Below are 27,583 nucleotides of genomic sequence, written 5' to 3'. Positions count from 1 at the left end.
TTCCTACTGGATTTGAGGGTGGGAAAATAAATCTTCTATACTTGACACTCTATACATAATCTACCCGTCTCATATATAAACGAAAGACTAATGCTTCTTTCATTTTCTCAGTGGGGAAAGAAAATATACATTTCTCATGCTGAACTTTGCTGCAAACTACAGTAATTCAATTTTAGCAGATTCGAGTTGTTACAAGAGCTTCTTTAAACGAAGCTTATGAATATCAGAAATAATGCAGACCAATATACATTCAGTATATTTGGGGCCTCACAAACTATATGGACTTCAACTTGCAATATAAATCCTCCAAGATAGACACTCTAATACTAGCCATTATCATTCAAATTACAGATGTCTGTCTACGTCAAGAGAGAAAGCACTTATGCAGGATGCATCATTATCTGTGGACTGTCCCTAAATTTGGGGGTAGAATGATGAAACATAATAACAATGCCCCATGTCTCTCTCCTATTACTTTGAGGTTCAAGCCTCTCACATTTGCCTCTAATCAAAATATGGAGTACAGCCTGACTACTGTTTCCTAGTAAGGACTTGACAAAGTCTTGGGATTCTAGAGATGTATGTCCCTGTAATTGACAGAGCCCTGCTATGTCTGTCAGGTGTGGTCTTCAGGTAGAAATTAAAGTAACATTATGATTGGGGTCAGTGTCTTCCCAAAGCATTAACATGAAAGCAAGCATAGTACTTCTACCACTAATCAGACCTGAATTCTTATTCTGGGTCCTGTCTGGAGCCTTCACCACGAGCTCTGACCACAAGCTAAGCATACAAATGAATGCTGTAAAAGAAATGATCTTCTATGCAATCTACAGGCCTCAGAGATTTCACTAAACTCTGAATGTGGTTTATATTGAAAAGTCTAAAATAATCTCCCTAATTCTGGAAGGAGATCTGGTAAAAGAAGTTAACAGAAATTAGGAGATAGTGAACATGAATGGGCAGGGCAGTGAGGACCAGTGATTTGGATGCTTTGGGAGGCGCTGTACCTTGCGTGTACCTGTTCTGATAGGTCCTCATTGAAGTGCTACTACCTGAGGTGTTCAAGGACTCCCAGTTAGAGCTGTGGATTCCAAAGGTGCCCAGTGGGAAGCCTTATTTCACACTGCCCATCTACCTAAGTGTATACTGTGCCAGAGACTTCCTGATACCAAGAATCTGTCACTGAATCAACCAGACTAGTGCAAATCACTGTCAATGTTGGTCATCATAACTGAATTCCCAGGGTAGATCCCAACATATGCTGACTGAATTAGAAGCGAAAGTGTATTTTAAAACAGATTTCAGGTAAAGCTGATAAATGCCTGGCCAGACCTGAAATTGAAATGTCTCTGATAATAATGAAACACAAGCCAGTGCATCTGGCTAGCGACATCTGTCTTCCCAGGCTTCAACAGAAGTTGGGATCTACCTTGGAAGAATGCACAATAGAACTCTCGCGAATTAGCTCAAAGAATTTAATACTTGTTGCAATTTTCTCCTATTTAGTATATGAAATAATAACATAGACAGCAATTACCATAAAGAAAAACTTCAGGTGCAACAGCATTAGTTCAACAGCTAGGATCAAGTGTCAGCCCAGAATAACAAATTTCATTCATTTTATCTCCAGCACTGGAGACATGCTGCTACTAGCTTTAATAGTCAGGAATGTCTGCTGGCTAAATGACTCTGCAGAGCTAGTCAAGTGAGGGCAGCCTGCGACAGTTTAATTGGTCTGCTCGCTATAACTCTATCTGGGGGCTGTAAGCAGTGGACTATAAACAAGCACAAAGCTGCACTCGATGCAGAGCAGAACAGCCTGCAGGAGAGAGAAAAAAAAAGGAGAGCCTCTGATGGCAGGATCTCTCATTTACACTGGCGTCAGGTTGGCTACAGGTGAACTGGAGCAATGTAGGCACTGCAGCAGAAGAAAGGTGGGGTGAAGAGAGCAATCGTTTATCTTGTATTGATTTCTGGACACCGTCCTAGATCCAGTCCAAGATAGAATGACAGTTTTCAGTTTTGTGCTTGCAAGAGACAAAAATGACGAGCACCAGCCCTCCTGTTTCTGATCATGTTTCCTTTAGAAACCATGCCACCCATAGATTTTTTTTTTTTTTTTTTTTCGGACAGGGAAATCCAAACAAGTTTATCACTGAAAAAGAGGGTTAGGGGCTGGTTAATCAGCCATTTGTCTTTGCTCTGGATCTGGGAGTCAAGGGGTCAAAACCAAGCACAATTGGGCCCTTTGGTTTTATCTCAGGTAACCCCCCCCCAATCTCTGGTAATTGAACCCATTCCTTGTGGTCAGGGTTCCTGTCACTCATATTCAATGTCTGTCATTACTGAGAAATGCTTCATGTCATATTACCCTGACAGAATCACTACAGCAAAGCTAGCAAGACTCCCCCAGCACCAGAGGTAAGACAATGGGAGCCTCTTTCAGACCAGTGATGTTTAACATTTTATGTGCTGACACTGTGTCTGTAAGCACAATATAATGAAAGTCTAGTAAATGGGAGATAAAAATTCATACTTTCCCTCCTTCAGGGGCTGCCAAACACTATCAGAAATAAAACAAGTTGGCAGCTCCAACGATACCATTGCACCAGTGCCACGCACAGCAGGCATTTTCTAAGTGTAGTGTGCGGATTTATACACGGATACACTCACAGCCGGGCACACACGTTCCCACTGGTTTTTTGATGTGGCTGTGTACAAAACACCCTCTTCCTGGCAGGGCGTGATTCACTGTCACAGGCTTCGTAACCTTAGACATCCAGCTCTTCTCTGAACATATTTTGAGACTCTCAAACTATGTCAGGGAGAGAAGAGACGACCCCATTGCATCTTTAACAAAGTATGACTGTCATTCTGTTTGGAAGTCTCAAAAAATGAGTTTTGAGGCTGAGTGTGTCCCTGAAAGGTTCAAAAATCCCCAAGTCCAGTCTTGAATACTGCTGACTCCCCATTTTCAAGGCTGTTCAACCTGCTTTCCCATCCTTATGGTTCGTCATTTCTTGCCAAGAAGTTTACACACAAGTCTCCATGTTATTCACTCTCTATCACACTTTGCACCTGCACGCCCCTGGGCCTTTGCACATATCCATTCCATTTGGGAAGCCTTTTTATGGCATCTTCCTCCTTCAGGGTCCAGCTTGTACCCTATCTGCTCTATGGATGGGTGTTTGAGACCCCTCTTTTCACTATCTTCTTCATGGTTAAAAGCTAAGGCTCCAGAATTAGCCTGGGATAGTTTGAATCCTTGGCCTGTCATTTAGGCAAGTTTGTAAACTCTCTGTGCCTCAGTTTCCTCAGCTGTAAAGTGCAGTTAACACCTCATATGGTGGTTGTGTGGATTAAATGAGATAGCCCACAGTAACAGTTATAATGGTTACATGGTTACAAAAGTGTCCAGTACACTCAATAAGTGACAGTTATAATGACAATAATAATGATAATAATAATAAATAATATTATTATTAGCTACTACTGACATTCTCAAAGCACTCTGCTTACATCAGTAACAGGGTATTTCACTTTTTCTTGTTTTATAGTGACTGGTTTCCATTGTGCTCTTCTCACTTGGCATAGAGCTGTGGGCCTCCACATCACCTGAGAATTTGTTAGGAATGCAAATATTCAAGCCCCACTCAGGAAGGGCCTGCAATCTGGGTTTCACAAGCCCACAGGTGATTATGATGCTAAAATTACCGAACCACTGGCCTAGAGCATGGGCTCTGGAACCAAACTTCCTGCTTGGGAATCCCAGTTCCCCTGCCTCCCAGCCTTGTGCCCCTGGGAATGTTACGTGATGTCTTTTGGCTCCAGGTACCCTGTTCTTAAAATTAGAGATAACAAACGTACCTACTATAGTAAGGGTTAATTCACATAAAACACTTAAAAAGTACTTGGCACAGAGAGGCACTTAATGTGTACTAGTTAGTATTATTACTATTTAGGATTAAACACATTCATAATACATGCAAAGGATTTGGATGCTTTCGTAGGGGTTCAATGAGATTTTTAATTTTTAGTGGAATTCTTCTGAGTTTAAGCTTTCCGAGGGCAGAGATCCTGTCTTATTCACCCCCGTCAGCTGCTGGAGCTTAACCCAGGCTTTGCTTTAAGCAGGCACTCTGAGAAAGGTTGGCTGCCTGGAGTTCCGTGGTGAATCCACCGGCCTAGAAGTCAGGCTGGGTATTTATTTGGGGTTGTGCTCTGTTGGCTGCAAGGCAGAGAAACAAGACAATTCACTTTGGCTTCGCCAGCTTTCCCGAGGCCACCAGCCTGTGGCCAATTGCGTTTTGCACAGATCTCTCCTTCCCAGTTCCCAGGCTGCTTCCACTCAAGGTCACACCCCTAAGCCTGGTAACTTTGGATTTCAAAATCATTTTGACTTGATATTTTACAGGGAACATGGCAGGCTTAGTGAGCTTAATCTCGCTCTCTCTTTTTTATACACCAGGGGTGGGACACCTTTTAACCTATCTGACAAAGCTTTAAAACAGCCTCTGCTTAGAAACAGACTGCAGCCTGAAGCAGAATGTAAAAGCCAGCCGCCAGCTTCCCAGGCTGCCCGATGAAGTGTTCCCAAGCTTTCTACACTGGGGGAGGCAACCCACGAAGAGGCACAATCACTCAGCACTCCTCTGGCATAAGAAACTATATTCACAAGTTCATTTCCCTCTACATCCCTTTCTGGGGAAAATCAAAATTGGTTGAGGAAAAGAAACAGCTATCTAGCCAGTGGTTAAACTTCTCTAAGTGGGCCAATTCTCTGATCTCTTAAAATGGCCAGGCATCCCCTATACCAAGAGTATTCAAAAGCTGATTTTGCAGTCAAGGAGTGGATTGACCTACTTGGGAAAAGTTGCTATTTTAGACAAGTGCCAGGACCATAATACATAGTAAATGTGAGCTGTTATTTTATTAGATGAAACCACACTACTATGTTCACTATAAATAATATAATTCATATAGCTAGTCAATATCAAAACTATAAATATTCAGTCCATGAGGGTCAGCTATTTATACAACAGAAGATACGATTCCCCCAAATACATATTCATAGGTTTGCCACATTAGCGGTTAGTAGGAGGTGGTCTCTAAGTGCCTAAAGAGGCATTGTTACTGATAGCAAAAAGAAGGTACTTTAAAAAAAAATACATTCAACTCTAATGAATAAATAAATTCCATGTCTTGATGATCATTTCTACCATCATTCCTCCTAATACCAGGTTACTGATAATTTGAGATTTTCTCCTACTGCCAGTAGTGGAAATTTAGGAAAGAAGAGAATTGAATAAGCTATCTTTTGATTCATAAGAGCAACGTCAAGTAAATGCAGGTAACAGAGAAACTGAAATTAGACTGGTATGAAAATAACTCATGTTTCTCTCCAAAGGCACTATCACTATCACACAGGGCATAATAATGTGTCAAATACAATGCCAGCAGTAGGGTCACAGACCCTATTATACTACTACTGGACAAACCTTGGATAGGGTCTTAGATATTGACTAGATGCCCACACGGTCCAATGGTAATCATGTTCTAGTGTTCTACAATGAACCATGAAGAAATTCAGAGAAGACAGTTTCAGATCTCAAAGCAACACACTCTGAAGAATAAAAAAGAATTATATTCACCAAGCCAAGTGGAGGAAGTATGTTGCAAAGAGAGTTCTAATGCTGAAATATTACATTGCCAAATGTCCCTGTCAAATCGTGGTTTAATTACCTTGGCCCCCATGCCTCTTATAATCACCTGTCATTAGCAACAATGCTTGCATCTGTTTACACGTCTGTCAGAAATGCCAGCCCCAGAGAAGCCAGGGGATAAGAAAATTTTGTTGGGATATGCCCTCAATTGAAAAAAGGTCATCTTAAAGTTGACCTATCTATGCCCAGGCCATCCCTTAAAAAGATAATTTAAGGAAAGGATCCCTGAAGCAAATATCTACATATTATAGAAATACATTTTAAATAGGGTTGTCTTAGTTCTAAAATTAAAGGGGGACCAGGTGCAGTGGCTCACATCTGTAATCCCAGCACCTTGAGAGGCTGAGGCAGGCGGATCACCTGAGGTCAGGAGTTCGAGACCAGCCTGACCAACATGGAGAAACCCCATCTCTACTAAAAATACAAAAAATTAGCCTGGCGTGGTGGCACATGCCTGTAATCCTAGCTACTTGGGAGGCTGAGGCAGGAGAATCACTTGAACCCAGGAGGTGGAGGTTGCAGTGAGCCAAGATTGTGCCATTGCACTCCAGTCTGGGCAACAAGAATGAAACTCCATCTAAAAAAAAGAACAAAACAAAACAACAAAGAGGAAAATTTGGGTGTTTCATGACTGTATTATGCCTCCTTTTATAGCATTTCTGCTTGTCTCTGGGAAATACACTGGTGAGATGTGTTGTACACTGCAATGGTCTTCATGGTCTTTTCACCCTGATGGTCTCCTGAACCTTACAAGATAAGGAAGAAGTACCTACTTCCACTAATTTTCCTCTTCTCCTCCAGAGACTAGATCTGCTTTCTTCATCACTTAGTAGCTGCCACTACCTGCTCGATTTGAGAGAATTTTCTCCAAAGACAGGCTTCATAATAGACCATCCACTCCCCAGAGTGCTCTTTCCTCCCCACAGCCCTACAAACAAGCACACAGATCCTCTTGGTTCTGACATTTAGCATATCAACCGCAAAAAGGAGAAAGAGACAGGGAGAGAAATATCACAGGGATGCTCAAAGCCCGTCATGTTTTTAGTTAGTGGTCAGTGATTTTTAGGTTCTCAGATGTTAAATGGTTTGAGTTGAAGTTTTGTCAATAGCTATCTTTAACTTTCTCTGAATTCAGTTTCATCATCTATAACATGGGGATGAAACCACTCACCTTTGTATGACTACTACAAGGAAAAAAATTAAAGATACATACAAACCATCAACACATAGGAAGTACAAAATAGATTTTTTTTTTCCATTTTTATTAAAAATTTTTTTTTGTAGAGATGGGATCTGGCTATGTTGCCCAGGCCAGTCTCAAACTCCTGGATTCAAGCAATCCTCCCACCTTAGCCTTCCAAAGCCCCGGGATTACAGGCATGAGCCACCACGCCCAGCCTCAACAGTTTTGAGCTCCAATTTTGATGCCCTCTTTCTTTCCATAAAGACTTTCTCAACTCACACTGATTACTTATTTCAAAGAGCTCATGATTTACTTATGGTCAATGTTATTTAATTTGACATTTATCTCATAATCAATTAAGTCTCTTTCCCAACAACTAAACCATAACCTTGATTAGAGGAACTGTGTTTTCCACAGCACCTAACACAGCACCGGCTACACAGTGGAAACTTTCTGTATACTTTGTAAATAGAATTTGGATTTATGTTTCACCTGTCAGCAAACTCCATGATGAAGTCTTTACTCCAACCCTAAAATGTGACCCCTCCTTCCTCTCTCATCCCATCCCTCTGTCATATTGACTGCTTCCTTCTCTTCCCCCTCATCTCAGCTCAAATGAGGCTTCCCTAAAAAGCTCCATTGCCTACCTGTTGCCTTTTCTCCATAGTACATGTCGCTATCTGAAACCCTCTTTTTTACTTGCTTGCTTATTTTTAGGCAGCCTCCTGCCACTAGACTGTAAGCTCTACCTGCACAAGAAACAGGCTGTGGTTTTTTGTTCACTCTTCTTTACCCAGTTCCAGGGACACTGTTAGGTGTTCAATAAATAATTGTGGAATAAATGAATGGCTCTTGGTTTTGTTGTTAACCATCCCTCTTCAAGTAACTGGATACTCAGACACAAATTAAGGACCCATATGGTCAATGCTAGACTCCAATGGCACTAATGCTTAAAGAACGCTTCATGGAATAAAACACTCTAGAACTGGTCAAGCACTGATGGAAACACGAGAAACTTTCTTATTAGTCCAATTAGAGACGGTGGTAACTTGGGTGAAATTAGGTTTCTGCTCTAAAAATAGAGGCCCACCAAAGAGTTGGAAATGAATCAGGTCTTCACAAAGCAGCTCTTCCTTTGCCAGTCCCATCTCTGCTACTCTAAATCATGCCACTCACTCTTGCTTCTGCTTGGCCACATTTTCTCAGATCCATTCAGGCTCCTTAAACATTAGCGTCCATTTTCTCCTTTGGCCCACTAACGATGTGAGCCTTCTTAACCAATGCCCCTGCTGCACCACTTACGGCTCAACAGCCCATGGGCTCTATTGTGAAGGCTAAAGAGAGGCCAAGGTGAAAACCCTGCCACAGCTGAAACCTTAGTCTCTTTACTCTGCCTTCTAAAATTTTGGAGATTTCACCCTTCTCTCTACCCTGTAGCTACATCAGCACCCTTTCTGAATGCACCCCCTGTGCCCTCAGAGTTCTGTACCTACGTTTTACGTCAGCCACTTCCCTTCGACCTTCTTTTCTCTTTGACTTTACCCTTCATTGATTGGTATATGTTTTTTTAATGACAGTGATATCATGAACCCAAGTTTCAGGACTAGTCAAGGTATGCCATCTGCCTTAAATGACAAGGTAACATTGTCGGTTTCATTGTAGATAAAGATTCAAAACCTATGTATCCTCTGAGGGAGGTTTAGGGAAAAAAAATTATGCCTCCTTTTAAATGAAAGGCCCATCCACAGGTAGCCATGTTAAAAGAAGGTTATTTATTTCTTTGTTCCATAGAGAAATCAAACAACAGTGAATTTGATTTCAACAACTCTTACTGACCCCTCATTCTTGAGATGTGGTTAAATAGATCTGCCTTTCCCCTTTTCCCGTTGTCTTTTTTATATTTCAAAATGGGTAGGTGAGGAAACTGAGAACCTTGCTCATATCTATCAACAACCTATGAACATCTACTCCTTGCCAAGCATTAGGGCCAACTACTGGGCACTGCACTTTCTGCAGGACCCGTGCCTTCATCGTCAAGTGTGAAGCTATGAGGGAAGGGAGAAAATGCCGTTGTTTTACAGACATGCATTGGGAGTAGCTTCTGAAGGGTATTTTACTAGTTCAATGCAGTAAGAAGAATTCAGCCACAGCTGGCACCACCACACATTGTTTCACAAAAATGCACTGTGGAGAATGGACACTGTATCTATAATTTTAAAAGATTTGCTCATTTAAATGAACCGGCAGCATTTTCTGCCACATAATGGAGAAATTCACAGGATGCTGGGCCCCTCATGGCTTCTGTGGCTATAAAAGCCCCTTTATGCTGGATTTTTTTATATTTGGTAAATTAATAGTTTACTGTTCCAAGATTCCTACGTGTTTATATTATTGCTTTTCTAACATAAAAGTTTGCAGTTGTTATGGAAACATATGGTAACATTTGCTGCTAAATTTTAAATGCATTTTCTACCCCTGTTACACACCTGAAATGAAGCCAAAAACTCTTTTTGCTTTACATTAGAGTGAAATTCAAACTGGTCTGGGTGACTATAAATGGTTACTGTTTGTCTTGGCTCCTACCTGTATCAGATTTAGACTGAGGAATCTTAGGGAAGAAATTACACGGGATAAAATGGATATTTCTAAATTACAAGGCCTGCAATTCCAGTGGCTCCAAATATCAGCTTTCTGTTTCATCTCAGCCTGCCAGAAAGAAAATGGTGGGGCCAGACAATAAAAGATAGACAACGTTTACTTTCCAGAGCCAAATGCTTCTTGTTTTGATTATACTGGAGAAGGAGGTTGCAGAGCCTGATCAGTTAAGTCTTGTTAGCAAATTAAATGGTTGTAGATTACCATGGTGTAAGACATGAGTTTTAGCCCCTGGCTTCAAGTTGAAATGACAAAAGTATAAATTCTTTCAACCCATTTTGTTCTGCAGTTTTCCTCCTTGAGCCCTTCACAATTCTCAAGTAATTGTTCAGGATGACTCTGGGCCCATGGGGAGAGTAACTTGGAAACGTTCACCAGACGGGTTTTCTAAGTTCCCCCATTACCCATTTCTCCATACCTTAAAACCTCACCCAAGTCAAGTTTCCTTGTGCAATGTAACCAGTCATAAATACCACTCAAAAAAGCAGGCACTTTGGCTCAGAAAAATATCAAATGAGAAAGACAGTATGAGAATTCTTGCTTGCTTGAGCATTTTTCTGGAACTTTAAATCAAGGTTAATCGAGAGTCACAGAAGAACTTCAAACGTGTGCATTAGGTCTCGCTCTGGGACCTGGCAGATCCAATTCCCACATACATCTCAGTCTTGTGGGCTGTATTCCTCCACCCATTTCAGCACATTTGTTAACAGTCAAGATTAATTTTCATAGGTTAACTCTGTCTCTTCTTTCTCGGAATATAAACATGCTATTTGCTAGAGAATTTCCACAAGATTAGATATTGCTTGCATACATTTAAAGTGAGCGGGGAAAAGAATTATGATACTTTTCTAAGTACAAAAAGAAAGGAAGTTGCCAAAGATTTTTTTTTGCTCCACTGACCCTTGTCATCTGCTCTAGTACATGTCCAAGATGCTACATAAGGAAGCCAAGGGCCCAGCAGGGTCCAGTCGGCTGCACAGGTTAGAGCCCTTCAGAAAACATGGATAATCATGGCATTATCATATTCTATGTTACATGTTTCCATGTTGCTTCTCCACCTTTCTTCTTTAGAGAACAGACAGAGAATAATATTTCTTAATCTATCGCAATACAGAAAAAGGCAGTGGATTAAGAAGAGGATATCAGAAGCTGACTGCCTGGGCTCAAATGCTGGCTTGACCAATGACAACCTGTGCTATCCTGAGTAAAAACTCCCTAACCTCTCTGGGTCTTAGCCACCTTAACTATAAAACGAAAGAAAATAAAACAAAACTACTTCACTGGGTTGGTGTGAGGAATACGGGCAAAACATTTAGAACAGTGCCTGGCATACAGTAAAGACTCAGAGGAGGTTAGCTGCCATTATGATGATGATGATGATCATGATCATCTCCTTCATAATCAATAGGATAATTATGATTGAAACATATGTTTCTGGACCCCTCCAATTTATAAGGCTAGCATTTTATAAACTTTGATGATGTGATCCACTGTCATGATTTTAGCCATATCCATGAACCACCCACATTACTGCATTTCTAGCATTTTTCTTTAAATCGACTTAAAAAAAAAAAAAAAAACAAGATTGATTGGAGTCTTGTCCTCAATAACATTAGTTGAGAACCATGGATCCAATATTCTAATTATGCTTTTCTAACCTAACGTAAAATATATTCAGTTAGATAGGAGGAATCAGTTTTTGAGACATACTGCATAGCAGTGTAACGTAGTTAATAATAATAGAGTGCATTATTTCAAAATTGCTGAGAGTGAATTTCAAATGTCTCCCTATATACACAAAAAGCAAAATGTATACATTTTCAAATAAAGAGTATTCATCAGTGTCTCACAGAATCATCTTATGTGCCATGCACAGCGCACTATACTTCAGGACTCTCTGAGCTAGGCCTCGGCACATTTCAATAGAGTCTCACTATGCACAAACTCAAAGACACTGTAGGTTAGACAGAAACCCACCACCAAAATTATCCACATGGATAATACATAGCCTTGTTAAGGGACTGAACATGGATGACCGTCACTAAGCTTACTTGGCTTAGCACACATTCAGGTCTGAATCCTGTCTCAGCACTAAAAAACAGAAAACAGTTCCGTTATTAGCCTAAGTTCCTAGTAATGTGAGCATTGTGTTGGGGGTAGCTTGGAGACGGGGTGAAGCCCTTGTGAAAGCAAAAAAAAATGATGCTCTATTCAAAGGTCTTATCCAATCTCTGCAGACTGGTTTAAATGTATTTTGACCCTGTGCTAACCTATTTTCATGTGATACATTTGGCATAAGAAAAGATTAATTACTTAAGAAAAACAAGCTAACAACTTTACAGCAAATATATTATCACTATATAGAACGGGACATAAAGGTTTCCACTAGCATCATTAGCTTCGTTATAATAAATGAGATGCTCTATGTGATGTATAATATGGTAAAGCAAACACAGCTGTTTGCTTCTGTAGGAAAGTGCCTAGGTGCACCACACCTGAGTCTGCTAACACTTAATAAGCCCTCAACAACAAAGCTGCTTCACTGAGAACTCTGGTGGCTGAAGCCATTATCCACGGATAATTAACTATGTCAGGACACTGAGGTCCTAACATGAGGTCCTCATAATTCCCCACTAAGGGAAAGACAGTAAAACATTATTATAATATATTACTAATATTTAGTAAGAAGACTGTTCTATTTGTGTGTTATTAATGCAAGCTGTAAGTTACCGCATCATTTGAATTACTATTAGTTCTTCTGGGCACTCTCTCACGTGAAGGGCAAAGCAGCCCTTTGCACTTAAGAACAGTAAAGAAATACTTCCACGAGGATTAAAATGTTTTAATGTATTTGCAATTTGTTCTGTTTATTTGTCCTCTGGCTGCATGGATGTATCCGTGACATTTATCACTGGAAAAAATATCACTAAAATGACCAATACTAAGGAAGTTCAAAGCTATACAATTGTAAAACATTTCTCGTACGCTCATTTGATCTTTAGAAGAATCCATCATTTTGCTTTCTCCAAGTATCGTGGTCATTTTGAGACTCTCCCCTATAATACTAAGTATTTAAATTTCTCAGTAACAAGGCTTTTTGACGCTTGAAGACAAAAGCTCCAGTCCATTTATTAAGACGACTTCCTACTGTGTGGGGCTGTTTTTTTACCTCATAATTAAAATAGCACCTGAACAGGACCATCTGTGAGCATGGATTAAGTTTTTTTTTTTTTTTTTAATGTGAATATCTTTTTTTTTTCTGCCAAATGCCTCTAAACCTCATATATATTTTGTGTTACACACACACACACACACACACACAAATACATGTTTAAATAAACCTTTACTTCCACCTCCCCCTAATAAAGAAAATGAAAGTAGTTAGGGTAAACATTTTGCTCTTCACTGCAACCCTTCATGCATCAATAAATAAACGTACAGCTATGTAATTTGTTCAAAGAATGAATGAACTGTCAGTCTTTGCTTTCTGTTTCTGGATTCTGTTCGTTTATGACAACCCAGAGACACAGTTTGCCACTTAATTTACCTCTTCCTCTTTCAAATACACACATTTTGGAAAAGACATTATTTATCCAAAAGGCTGCCAAGGCATTGGGTTAGGATGGATCTGGATATACACACTATTTCACAAGCTAGTCTCATTTAACCAAACTAAAGTCTCCTTGGGAGTTTTTTTTTGCACAAACTGCAAATCCATAAATGCAGAGATTATAAACATTGATACCGAAATTTCTTCCAGAGGATTTTCTGACCTTACGTTAACTTTGCCATAGCAATTCATGTTTCTTTGGAAATGTTGGCTTATTTTAATGAAATGGTTCCTTTGGTACAGTTGGGGCTGTGATGTCAACCCGGCTCCATTCTAATAACCCTTATGAAATATTTACAATGAAATTTAACTACACATGCGTAACAGCTGACTTCAGTGGCAGCCAAGGTTTAGGCTTATCTTTTTATCTTTCTTAAAGGAAAAAGCGTTTTTATATTTTCCTCTTCTCCAGAAGCTCAAACCCTCTTGTATTTAACAACTTCCCAAATCACACCTCTATGTGACCATCAGTGTGGAGTGGTGAGACTAAAAGATGATTCTGGCCACATGACATCTTTGTTCAAGCTTCACTTCTACCGTGAAAGAACAGCTGGGTTCCCCCATGGAGGAGCTGGGAGCTAAAGCAGGAGCTCAAGGGTGTAACAGGAGAAATGGTGATTCACTAGCAATGAAGTTCCGACCCTTCCTTTCTGAGAATTAAACTCTTTATCAAATTCAAAACTGCCAACATTTTTGTGGACACCTTTTTATGGTGACAATGAGCACCATATCCACCTCATTCACTTTTGGAAACTCTCATATACTTTGTTTATAAAAGGAAAGATGAAATATTGCCAAGTTCAAGGCAACACACACACATACACACATACACACACACACACACACACACGCACGCAAGAACCTACATGGAATAAGACAATGTTACAAGGTCATAAGGTTCACAGAGGCAATACCCAGATTGTGTCCTGGTCTCCCAGCCAGGGTCATTCCCTCTATTCTTGAGAAGTGTGAGAAGATGGAGAAGGTTTTTAATTCAAAGCAGTCAGACTTTCATTCTATAGCAGCATCCTGCCCACAACATCCAGCCACCATACATGTTTTGATTAGCCTGAATAACAGTTACAAATATTCGAATTCATGCTAACATTTAAAACGCTGGGAGACTTCGGAAGCATACACATACAACATGAATGTTCCACTTCTCTTGACAATGTGGAAGACCTACTAACATAGATCCCGCCTGCTCGCAAGGCTGGACAGCAGCTGCCTGGCTGCCCACTTGAGAGAGTGTGAATGCCCGCTGGCCAGGAGACCAGAAGACAATCTGGGTATTGCCTCTGTGACTTTGTAACATTGTTCTACTCTATGTAGGTTCTGGCATACACACACACACGTGTATGTGTGTGTGTGTGTGTGTGTGTTTTGCCTTGAACTTAACAGTGTCTCACCTCTCTGGCTTCATTAATACATACATGATTACCAGGCCCTACAGACATCTGAATCTGCAATCCCTGGTCTGAGTTCACTAGCATTCACTAGAAAACTCACAAGTATCCAACTCTCATGCCCCCATCATCAAGAGCTCAGGCGAATACTTCCTTCAGAAAGGCCGGTGCCTCTTTGGACATGAATTCCCTGTTCCATGTGTCCTTCAAATCCCTCCAAACCAAGTCTCTTATACAGCCACAGTGTAATGATCTTAGGCATCCTTGGTGCAAAAACTAGTAGCTGTGTGGATGCAATAAAGTGCTCAGAAACACACAAGGAGAAATCACCAGCTAAGGGAATGGCTCTCTTACTTTACAACGGCGAGTTTTCAACCTGCCACCAAAACCAGCACTGTTTGTGTATGCTTCACTCAGACTCACACTTTGATTTATACATGCAGATGTACTTTCTTAGCACACCCTCTCCGACTTTCCTGCCACAGCCCGTTTCCAATGCTACTAGAAGATGCTGTGCTTAATACAGCTTCCCAATTCTCCAAGGCCCCCTCAAAGCTTTTAAAGCTAGCATAACATGCAGAATTTCAAATGAAGTACCAACAGCAGAAAGATCATTTACAGTAACTATACAAACAAGCTAAATGAAAGACTTGTGTTCAGTCATTAAAAATAATAATGCTAAAGCCCCGAGGGCTGAAATGTAAAGCTTAGACTTCGTGTGAGGAAATAGAAAAGGAGTGTGTTTATTATCCCAATAAGATAACCTGTTAATTTATTTAGTAGGCAATTTTCGAGTACATTCGTTCACAGTGAAATCTCACTTTATCAGATTATAGGAAAAATCACCACCACAAATAAAATGCTCGTTCAAGCCAGGGGCTTTTGCAAGATAGAAATTACCATGTAGGAGACCAGCAAGGGGTGGCTGGGAGGTGCTGCCACGAATAGCTTCCGCCCCCTTATTCTCCTCCTCTCCTGAACCAAGCCCAGAGTTAGTTATAGAGTTATCCATCTCACACTTTGCAGATGATGCCTAACATCATGACAACAGAGAAGAGGAAAGGTCTCTGGACCTGCCTACCTACAAGAAGTTTCTGTAAAGTAATGAATACAGACAGCTTGGGGACCATCCACCTGCGCTGCCTGCCTCTTCCTGCCTGCAAAGTGAAACCACCAGGGATTGGCAGAAGGTACTTGTCTGACAGGGCCAGGACAGCCTTTCTCCTCAGTGACAGCCTGGGCCTACCCTCTTAAACTTGACCCACCGTAATTCCTTCACAGTGCAGCGGCAAGGCAGCTGACAGTAGCAGCTGCAGCTCCTAAGCGAGATGGATGGAATTTTCATAACTAGTTCCCCAAGTTACATTTTACCTTCAAGATAATTTATGAGCTGCTCTGGAGCCTTGAAGAGACAATATGCTTGCCATAAAATTAACTGTAACAGTCTTGTAGGTTATAATTAACACTGGGAGGGTAGCACCAACTGGATGAAACACATGGCGTAATTGATGGTGAAACTGGAAATGAAGCAAGCTAACAGTATCATTACTGTGCAGGCTGCCTTAGCAAAACCTATGCTTTCTGAGGGTTCACTGCAGTTGCCTCCCAGGCCCGTATTCTGGTAGGAAAGAGGCCAGAGCTGGGCAGAGGGGTGGAGGTTTTGCTGGCAAGGCCATGGGGTACCTGGACAGATACAATGGTTGTCAACAGTCTGGAAAGAGCGCCATAGCAGAGCATCTGGCTGTATGCTTCCTGGAGTTCAGACCAGGCCCTACAGAAGCCTTCCTTGTACATATGACTTCATTTTCTCAGTAAACAGCAACTTTTTCAGTGACAAAAATATATGAGGATAAAAAGAAGACAATAAGAACTTTCCAAATGCCCTTCCAAGGATTACAACATTTATTTAGCATACATTCTGGAAGCAAACAACTTAATATGAGCATATCTTAATAAAAAAATGAAGAGGGTTAACTAAACCTAAAGGTTTATTAAACTAAAAAGTAACGTCCTGAGCACCCTATCCAAAGCTGACTATGGAGAGAAAGCTAATCAGAAGAGTCCCGTCAAACACTCCTTTCTCAGAAAGAAGCACTAACCTATTCCTTTCATGCATGGATACTGAACAGTCTAACCAATACCTGAGAAGTACTGAACATTCTAAACACGTTGCAACGATTCAAATAATTCTAATAAGCATTTTTAAGGTGATTAACCTATTTTTTGTTTTGTTTTCTGATTTGTTTGGTTTTGTTTTTTTGTCCTGGGACAATATACTGGCAAATTCTAATAAATGATGCAACAGTGTCCCCTACAGGCCAGCAGAGCTGTTCCTTCCCCTTCCCCCATCCTCCTCCACCATGACTTCCTCAACTGAAAGCCAGAGTTTACTTTTATCTGTAACATTACAGAGTAAATTTGTAAAATACACTGGGGATACCCCTGAGATAGAATAAAATTACTACTCTTCATGTGCGGTAAATTGTTTCCTAGATATAAACAAACTGTACAGCTGGCAATTAACCCATTATGGAGTAGATAAATTGCTACCCTTTCACCTTAAGGGCACCTACTGAAATCAGCCTTGACTAACATAGCCCCAAAATTACTTGACTTAGAGGATTTACAGAGATTTACAGATTCTCAGAGGCTAAACTTTGGTGTTCTAATTTTCACCCCTACTCTCCCACCTTCTAAAAGATCATGACAAATATGAGAGAAATGACACAGCATATAAAGGTGATAACTCTCCTTTAAAAGATCAATAGTAGGGAGATTGATAATGCATTAGCTGGATACTATTTCCTTATAGAGATGCACCCACAACTAAAAACTGTAAAACATGCTCAGTATCAGAGGAAATAAATATGTAAAGATACATACCTGCCTATCTCCACACTGAGAAGGATCCTAGAAGGTCTCTAAAATACTAAGTGAACCATACGAGTGGTTGATAAAAACTAACGCTTGTTACTGCTCTTGGCCAACCTGGGCCATCTTAGCTTAAATTCCATCTTCACTACTTACTAGCTGTTGCCTTGGGCAAGTTACTCTGCACTTCTATGCCTCGGTTTTCTCATCATATAAAGCATGTAAAACTCTGTCTGGAACATAGTGAGCTCTCAATAAATGCCAGCTGCTATTGTTATTAAAATTAGTACCATTGCAGATTTCAGGGAAAGTGGAAGTAGAGGAGTGAAACCCATCAGGAGTAACACCCACTTTTCCCTGCTCCCGGGGAGCTCACGTATGGAGCCACTCCTTGTGAGAGCTGGAAGATGCCTTCCACTTTTGGGGTGATCGAGATCAAGTCGCTTGTTTTTTACATACAGTTGTTAAGGCGCGTCTATGACATGCCCAGAGTCCTACAGCCACTAATGATGGGATTCCAACTTAAGTCCAGCCCTCCACCTGTCAATTCTGTGACAGTGCTGAGCGCAGAACACTAACTCTGTCTGGTGTTTTTCCCTGCACCAGTTTTGCAATATCAGGCCCCTACCAGGAGGCTAGGATATTTACTACATGGGGCATTCTCTCAAAGGAGAGGCCAATTTGGAGAAGCGTGGCTGGGTTTATTCCTGGCTTTGTTGTTTTGATCTGAAGATCATGACAGGTCATTTTTATTGAACATCTAATATGTTACAGGTACTTGCTCTGGGTGTTTTACATTTAATTGCTTAATCAACCCTATGAAATGGGTTCTATTGTTATCATCCCCTAGGCAAATAACAAATGAGAAAATTGAGGCTCAGAGGGGTTAAGTAACTCATCTGGCTACAATCCACAATTGTAACTTGCCTGGAGTTATAGAAGTGCATCCAAGATTCAAACCCAAGCAATCTGACTCAGAATCTATGCCCCCAACCATATTAATGAAATTTACTCTGAAAGAAAACCATTTTTCCTCCACAAACTTTCTACAATGGAAAGAAGGTAGCACAACTTTTATACAAGGACCTATCCTCATGTATAAATTTCTCTCCTATTTCTCACTCATGCTTTGAGACAAACAGCTACCTATCCACTGGTAGCCAACACAATTGGGTGATGGAGCAGTATTTCTCACTGTGGCTGGGCACATAATGAGGGTCTTATGAGAACACTTAAGGAGAGCCTGTCTTCTTCCCTGGGATGTGGGTTTCCATAGAACCATGACTCAATCTCTTCCATGGTATTTATTATTCTACATTGTGTAATACATTTCCCCTAATCACATGTTACTCATCTCTATAACCTCAGGACCTAAGATAGTGCCTCATACCAGGGAGGCACTTAAGAAATCTTTGTAGAACCAACGCATGACTGACAGATCACTCCCAACAACAAAAACCAGCATTTATGAAGTACTTGAGTGCATTATCACAGGTAATCCCCAACACCTATGAGATAGGTCTGGCTTTGCCCATTCTCTCTTCAGAGAGATTTGTCAATATAATGTGGCCTGAATTTAAGCCTTCCTTCAAGTGAAGACCTTTAAAATGACACAGGTCTTGGAAAAGGAAATGGGGACCAGGGTGTGGATAACTGAAGGAGAATTAATGTTACGGATTCCCTAGGATGGTGTTCCTCAGAAAACTGGCATCCCACGGCTACTTCCCAAATATGACCCACTGCAACTAGAAATGCAAATTTTACAACAAATGATTACTTTATGACAAAGCTCAGAAAATAGAATGGTGTATCTTTATCTCAACTGAATGACTTCATTTTGGTCACTGTTGAGTGCTGGTGAATATACAGGGAATAGCAACTACATGTACATTTTATAAAAGAAATTTTCAGAGTTCCGCTTAGGAAACTGACATTATCTGTCATATGACATATCTGTCATAGGAAAACAGTTCGTATCTGTCATTCCACTAGCATACAAGCTCCGTGAAAGAACTGTCATCAGTTTTGTTCACTGCTGTATTCCCAGAACCTGGAACAACAGGTTAAAAAAACAACAGACACTTAACCAATGTATGTTGGAAAATTAAAACAACTGTGCTTAGAAAACAACAGACACTTAATCAATGTATGCTGGAAAATTAAATGAATCAACTGTTTTCTCAAAAAGTTTAAGAAGCACTGCCCATAAGAAACAGCCAGCCAGCAACTGATCGCGGTCAGAAACCTACCAGAAACAGAGTTCATGCTAAAGCTCGTGTGTTGATTTTATAAATAAGATGCACAGAAGTCAATTGGCTTTTGTCCCCCATAAAACTGTTCAAATAATGACAGTAACAATGGTAATAACATTAACAACACTTGCCTCCTTAAGATAAGTTGCTGTATCTTGGGGGAAAAAAGTAACCCTATCTCTAGACTCATTTAATCTTTGCTCTAAATTTATACAATGTTTCAATTCCTACACATTTATGAGGAGGTTTTATGGAGTTATCAGGTTTTATGGAGTAATCTGGATCAGAGACACAAAGAACTTTCTTTCACTAAGGGCAGCAAAAAGCAGAGACTTACTAAAAGAGAAGGGACAGATGTCTTAAAAAAGACCCGGATGGCAACCAGCAGGCCAATGCCTCCCTGCTTCTCCCTGGAATCTCTTCCATTTATTCCTCGTGCCCACCCCAACACTGCAAACAACTTTACCTAGTAGCAATGGACAGCTACCGAACCACAGATGCCACAACTTCTAGTTCCCAACTAACTAGCTGTGCCGGAGTAAGCACCCAGTCTCTTCGGCACGAATGATAGCAGCTGACATGGTCCGATGACACAATCACAGGCTGTCTCAGCAGATAACCGCATCAGTCTCATTATCCCATAGCCCATCGTCAAGGTGAGGAGCTCCACTTTTTGTGAACACAGCTCCAAGTTGTAGTCCACATGCCGAGTCACCAATGCTAAGGTTCATAACTGTGCTGATATCACTACAGCAGACCAGGACATTAGCAGGTGACCAGGAAAAAATAGCTGTCTACAGACTGGAAGCCATATTAGCCTCAGCTTTGTCCCTATCCCTACTGAACTAAAACCCATCCCTTTCTTCAAAGGCATGTCCCAAGGGCGGTCTTTACAACTCTCTTCTTCCCACCATGCCAGTTCTTCCTCTTCTCACCCAGCTCCATTTCACTTCCAGGAAAGGCAACAAATTGGGAATGGTGGCTCAGGGAGGAGACCATGTCTTTTTGTCCTGGTCTTAGCCCAGACGCATGGTGTTCTCTTCCTCAGGTACACTGGAGTCAGCCTGTGCACATGGCATCCCTCTTCGCTCATGCTGGAATAAGGGCCTGAGGTACCATCTTGGGGCTTAAGCACCAGAGAACTGCATAATAGAGATTCCTCCTTACTTCCTGTTTCAAGGCTTCCACCCCCTGACAAGGTTAGACGAATAACCAATGCTTACTTCCAACATCAGAGATCCATCCTGACTTCCAATTTCAAGATTTCCACACCAGGCAAGGTTAATAAAAAGAGCAAAAAAAGCAACAGGCCAATATCACAAGTGGTCATACCCCTTCAAAATTAATAAAGACAAAGTATACAAACACTGGAATAGATTGAGAGGAAAGTTATTTCATAAATCTGAGTGTCAGGCATTCTTCTAGATGCCAGGGATATGTGGCAAACAGGTAATGAGGTCCTTTGACAGAGGGCATTATTCTAATGGAAGAGAGAGCTTAATTTTTACAAAGATCTGTGGTGCAAATTTGTTCTTTTGTTTTGAGACAGGGTCTCGCTCTGTCGCCCAGGCTGGAGTGTCGTGATGCAATCGGCTCACTGCAACCGCTGCCTCCTGGGCTCAAGTGCTTCCCCCTACCTCAGCCTCCCGAGTAGCGGGGACAACAGGTGTGCGCCACCACGCCTGGCTAGTTTTTTGTACTTTCTGTAGAGATGGGGTTTTACCATGTTGCCCCGGCTGCTCTTGAACTCCTGAGCTCAAGCAATGTGCCCGCCTCAGCCTCCTAAAGAGCTGGGATTACAGGTGCGAGCCACTGCACCTCGCCTGGGGTGTATGTTTTACAGCTGGTAAACAAACAAATATCCTATCCTTACAAAACTTTCATTCTGGAAGAAGAGATAAAAATGTAAACACAGAATCAAGTCCATATATAATTAATGTCAGGTTACTTCATTTTTAAAGCTTCTATCAAAATGTAAGTTCCCTTAGGGCAGACCCCATTGCTAAATTACCTTACAGTTTCACAGTGCCTCACAGTAAAAAGAGTTCAAGTGTGTGTGCTAGCCATTGTATTCTTATTAACTACCACCTCCACATTAAAGTAAATTATTCCACAGTTGAGACTCGAGTCATACTCATCTTGATATTCCCCACAGTGTCTAGCACAGTTACTTGCACCTAATAAACACTCAATAAATAATAGTTAATTGCTAAACTGGATGGTGCTGACTTGTCGGTTTTGCATACAATCCGTGACTAGCTAGGAGGCAGAAGGAGAGACAGATACCCGAGGAGAACACCTCAATGTGCTAGTTTTAGAACCCAAGCTGATCCACATAAGTAACTTACACAAAGTGTTATACTTGTTGAGCCCAGATCAAAGTTCTAAAGCTGATTAGCTTGGAATAGTAAATCCTATTCATTACACATTCTAGGTTCTAATAACCAGATTTTACAGACTTAACAAAGATGTCCAGAGTGGATCCATTCTAGGGGTAGGTGGTGATGGCTAGGGTCACAGGGAATAGAAAGATGACTAATAATAAGACTGTTGTTTTACTAGTCCAGAAAAAAATGGAAACTTGGAAGTTTTTTGGAGCTGTCAAAGCCCAATATGAGGATTATCTGGACCTTAGGAGAGTCACTTTTAACTAGAAGCAAGTAGTTTCTAAAAGCTTTTCTAAGAAATTTCCATAAACGTTATTTGAAACGAATCTCAGCACCATTTTTAAGGCTCCTTGGACCCAAATGAAGTTGTCTCCTATGGGAGTACAGTAAGTCCTGTTTGAGCCTAAAAGTTAAAGAGCTATAAATGGACCGAGTTTCCATTTAATCAGGCTACATTCCTATCCAGTGTGCAATGTTGAATGAACTGTAAGAGAATGGTAGGAGAAATAAGTAAGTAATCTCTAGAAAAAAATAAGTGGGGCCACATGCAAATAAATAAAGAGCCAGGTCTGACCATGGTAACGCGGAAACAAGCACTGCTGCAACTTAATGACAGCCCCATTTGGAAACCCACTCCTTCTACAAACCAAATATTCTTAATAGGCTTGTGAGTTCTTTACCACTAACAAGAGGGGTAAGGAAGTCCTTAAGTCCGCCATGTTTTAAAACGTCCTATTGAAAAAACAATAGTTTTCAAAAAGCACAGGAAAAGATGCTCGACATCATAAGTCATTAGGGAAATGCGATTCAAACCACAATAATATACCACTAGGATGTCTATAGTTCAAAAAAAAATGAAAATAACAGGTAATGACGAGGACATAGAAAAACTGGAAACTTTGTGTGTTTTTGGTGGGAACATAAGATGGTGTAAAGGATGTGAAAAACAGCCTGGCAGTTCTTCAAAAAGTTAGACACAGAATTACCATATGACCCAGCAATTCCTTTCCTGGGAGAACTGAAAACATGTCACCCAAGAGAACTGAAAACATGTCACTCAAAAACTTGTACATGAATGTTTACAGCAGCATTATTCATGATAGCCAGAAAGTCAACCCACTCACATGTCCATCAATTGATTACTGTCCAACAACCCAAATGCCCATCAGTTGATTACTGGGTAAATAAAATGTGGCACATCTATATAGTAGAGTATTATTCAGCAGTAAAAAAGAATGAAGTACTTATATGCTATAGCATGGATGCATCCTACAATCAGTATGCCAAATGAAAGAAGTCAGACGTAAAAGGCTACGTATTGTATGATTTCATTTATAAGAAATGTTACAAATAGGCAAATCTGTAGAGATAAAAAGTAGATTGGTGCTTGCTCGGGACTGTGGAGGGAAGGGGAAATTGAAGGTGGCTGTTAACAGATGCAGGGTTTCATTTTGCGGGAAGGAAGATGCTCTGGAATTGGATAGTGGTAATAGTTGCACAATTAACTGTACACTTTAACAGTTAACTGTACACTTTAAAATGATAAATTTTGTTGTATGAAATTTTACATTATATATGACTTGTGCCAATTTTTTAAAAACCCTAATGACCTTGCTTTTGTCTCTCTCTCTCTTTTTTTTTTTTTTTGTATTTATACCTCACTTAGCAAAAATTTAGGGCCATGGTTTTAAAGTTAAAAAGCATAATTGATTCTCAAAGTATTTGCCACCTCCCTGAATTATCCTCTACCTGGCTTTCTGCTCACTCAAAATCCCCACAGACATAAGACAGCCAAGTCAAAACCTTGATGAAAAATATGCTAACTTTGGATAATGTTTACAAGCTTTCTGTTTTGATTTTTTAACATAATTATTGTCTGGGTGAGGCTTGTGTTACAAGACAATATAGTTCAATATAAAGGGTTTTCAATAACACAACAATTCTAGTCTTCCAAGACATCTACCATTAAATACGTTCCCGAGTGGGTCAGAGAACTTGCCACTCTGTTGTGGTAATGATGGTTCCACTGCTTTCCTTGCCACTGCCTCTCACAGCCTCTTTCTAGGAAACTTCTACATTCTCATCCCCAGATAAACCCTGAAATTGGCCACTTAGCTCACTCTCTATTACGCACAGCATCTCATGCAGTAGGTATACAAAATATACGAAAAAATGCTTACTGAATGAAATCATTCTCGTTTCAGAAAGTGGACTCATGGCATGTGCCACTCATCTCTGCAGAAAAGGACAGAGCTGCATGGCCTCCATCATCGCTGGTCTGAAATCAGGACTCTATGTTCATGAGAAACTGGGGGAGAGCTTTAAATAGACTAATCTTATCAATTAGTGGTAAATAAATAGACGAATAGTGTATAGTGACCTCATCCATTGTTGGCAATAATTAGCATCGCTATGATGTTTCTTTGAAAAAAGGAATAAAGAAAGAACCAAACATAACTACTCAGTTAACATTATGTGCTTTCTTCTTATATTCACAGAAAAACTGCCAGGTTGTAGTAGGAATAAGACTCTGTTCAAGAGTCACACATATAATTCGTACTAAAGAGTGCACAATAGTCAGTCAGATGCTGACATGGACACACATTTTTTGGAAAAGCATTTTCTCTAACACTTGATTTACCTACATTACTGAAATGAAGCAAGCAGGCAGAACAAAATCTTTGACTCTCATTCTGACTTCTTCAAGGCAAAGGAAGCCCATTCCGTTTCTGAAGCTAAACTATAAATAATTATTCCATAATAAACAACACCCTCAAAATTTTCAGCCATCTAGGAAAGACGCCAGGGCTTTGTAGAAAATAAACAAGGCAGTGATTTTTATTATATTTTATTTAGAAAGATAACTCGGGTGTGGACATTGAACTGCACCTTTTCTTTGGAGCACTTTTCAAATGATAATTTCTTCCACTGTCACCATTAAATCTTAATCCATTCCAGCTCCTTGTATGGGTCATTGAGTCTATATGTACTGCTGTTATTTTAAAATGTTTCCCCTTGGTAGGAAAGAGGGGGAGAAAAGATGTTGAGAGCCAGATGGGCCTCTTCACAGTTCATTTATCAAACTTAATACGCCGGGCCCCACCCTCCTCTCACTCACGATTGCGGTTAAACTTCCATATAATTTGGTAATCATTTTCATTATCAGAGAGTGACTCTAAAGTAGCCTATCCTGGGACACCCGGTCCTTGCAGCTGCTCTTTTTCTGCCTTTTCCTACAGTAGACCCTAAGAACCTCAGAGTTTATTAGCTGCAGACTGACCTTTGGGCTACGCAGGTCAAGAAGGGGTCAGATCAGAGGGCTCGCCCAGTTCTTTAAAAGCTATAACAAGCTGTCCATCAGGCAGAGGGGACTGGATAAACAAAGGCGAATCTTCAGAAATTCTGTCCCACTTCTGTTAACACTTACCCTGCATTCACACAGCTTCTCCCGATGTCCTTTGGATCATTCAACTCTAGGGAAGTGAATAGACAGCCCTAATAAGTCTATTTGGAGAGGGTTGTTTATGGGATTACGAAGCTTGGAGAAGGAAACTCGCAGCACTCAGATGTGCCTCTAGAGTCGCTGGCTTGTGTGACACTGTGACAAACTCGGTTACCCCAAGTCATGCAAAATTGACACTTTCCTCAAGAAGCTAAATTACAAGGAACATATGCTTCAGTTTAAGAGACTTCAGTGAGTCCCAAACAATGGCTTGGCGCCCGACCTGAGAGAGAGACAAATATTTTATAACTAGGTTACAAGTTTTACTTTAAAAATTCTCCCTAATATGATCGCAAATGAACCTGCTAAAGAGAGGTAAAAACCTTTATTACAAAAGACTTATACTAAAGTTATTGCCAGCTGCAGCGGCTCCGTTGACCTAAATTTCTTGAAGTTGTACAATTCATAATGCACTCTCTAATGTGCAATATAAGGTAATTAGAGTCATCTGTATTTAACTTTCAGAGGAAAAAAATTTCTATTATCTAATCTAACTGATCCCCTGATAGCTTTGATGAAAGTAAAATACTGTAACCTATTGCTTGGCCTTTGGTGAGTGCTAATTATTTTCTGTCAAAGCACATTTTTCCTTGTGTAATTCCGAAGTACACAATAGGCCAATCTCTAAAACACAGGCTGCTCAGTAAGCACCGCAGTGGATGTTTTATAACTTTCACCACCACCCGTTTGACGGCTACTCGAGGCAATGCCCAATTCCAGACCGCCAGATGACACTTTGATGAGGAAAAGAAAGGTGTATGGTAACCGTCTGTTTATACGGATCGCATGGATGAGTCTGTAGATAGGTCACTAAGATGGGAAACATCAAATGGGGGTGGAGAAGCGGTGGGGAGAAGGATTATGGTTATTTAATACTCTGAGGACACTTCTCCTTCTGAGATCTCAAGACACTAGCCTCTTGAAATTTTCTTTCAGGTGTTTAGTTTTAAGGGGGTCTGCACAGTGTCAGCTGTTAAGCTCTTTCTTTCCTCCTGCCTTAACACAAAGGACTTGAGAATTTTTGTTTCAGTTGCTAGACTACATCAACTTCAACACTGGCTCCAGCTCCTGATTAAATTGTTAGCAGTAAGGGCCAGAAATGCTGAAAGCAGATTCCTTTTAAACAGGCCACTTTGACCATGTTGTCTAATGATTTAGTGTATTAAAAAATTATTGTTAACAAACCAAATGCACTCAACAAAAAACATCCATTTGCGCTCTCACTGGACCACACGGTCTTTGGATGGAAGGGAACCGGAGGAAAGATTACAGGGAAATTCTTTCTTCTTCCCTTTCTATTTAATTGGAATCACCATGAGGATGACATAAAACATCAAACAGAGACAAAGAAACCCCTTAGATGTCCACAAACTGATATTCCATTCCTTAATATGTATACTTTAATGAATATACATGCTTAACTTATAATACAAAGAAAATTTTAGAATTAATTATCGAAAGGTAAATTGGAAATCATTTAGCCATTACTTTAGTGGAAACCGTCTGCCACTGGCCAGGTGTGGTGGCTTGCACCTGTAATCTCAGCACTTTGGGAGGCCAAGGCAAGAGGATCGCTTGAGGCAAGGAGTTTAAGACCAGCCTGGGCAACATGACAAGACCCTGTGTCTATTTTTATAAACTTTTTTTTTTAGAAAGAATAAAAAGTAACTGTCTGCCATTTACGCTGACCACACCACCAAAAAGATGGGGGAAAGGGAGGGTGAGTATCATTGGGAATTTTAAAATTACTATTTAAATACAAGTCTGAATTTTAAAATAGTACATATTTGAAAAAGCAGCTTTCTGATATCCAATGAGAATAAATACTTATATTGTCTCCTTTCTTGGAAAATGCTCATCTTGAGCCTTGTTCAGACAAACCTATTTTATGATAATTATTACTAGTAAAGCTATCAATTATTATAAATTCTGTTGCATGAAGTCATTTGGAGAATATTATGTCTATCAATAAATGTTCTTGACTTCCAGGCACA

The 27,583-nt window shown here is 40.4% G+C and overlaps 1 protein-coding gene across 11 annotated transcripts in view; it reads right to left on the bottom strand.

The window, feature by feature from the left end:
- The window catches only part of FTO (FTO, alpha-ketoglutarate dependent dioxygenase), a 413,322-nt gene that overhangs the window by 147,344 nt on the left and 238,395 nt on the right, over positions 1-27,583 (bottom strand). For 2 of the 11 annotated variants that reach the window (XM_025369995.1, XM_025369994.1), the window contains one exon: positions 6,194-6,300. The exons of the other annotated variants lie outside the window; for them this stretch is intronic. In XM_025369995.1, coding sequence (XP_025225780.1) covers positions 6,216-6,300 — 85 coding nt within the window. In that variant the 3' untranslated portion in view covers positions 6,194-6,215. The remainder of the gene's footprint in view (positions 1-6,193; positions 6,301-27,583) is intronic. 11 annotated transcript variants of the gene reach the window in all.

This window comes from Theropithecus gelada, chromosome 20 (assembly GCF_003255815.1).
Source record: "Theropithecus gelada isolate Dixy chromosome 20, Tgel_1.0, whole genome shotgun sequence".
Taxonomy (NCBI): domain Eukaryota; kingdom Metazoa; phylum Chordata; class Mammalia; order Primates; family Cercopithecidae; genus Theropithecus; species Theropithecus gelada.
Note: the sequence above shows the minus strand (reverse complement) of the source record. Positions and strands in the feature narration are given on the sequence as shown.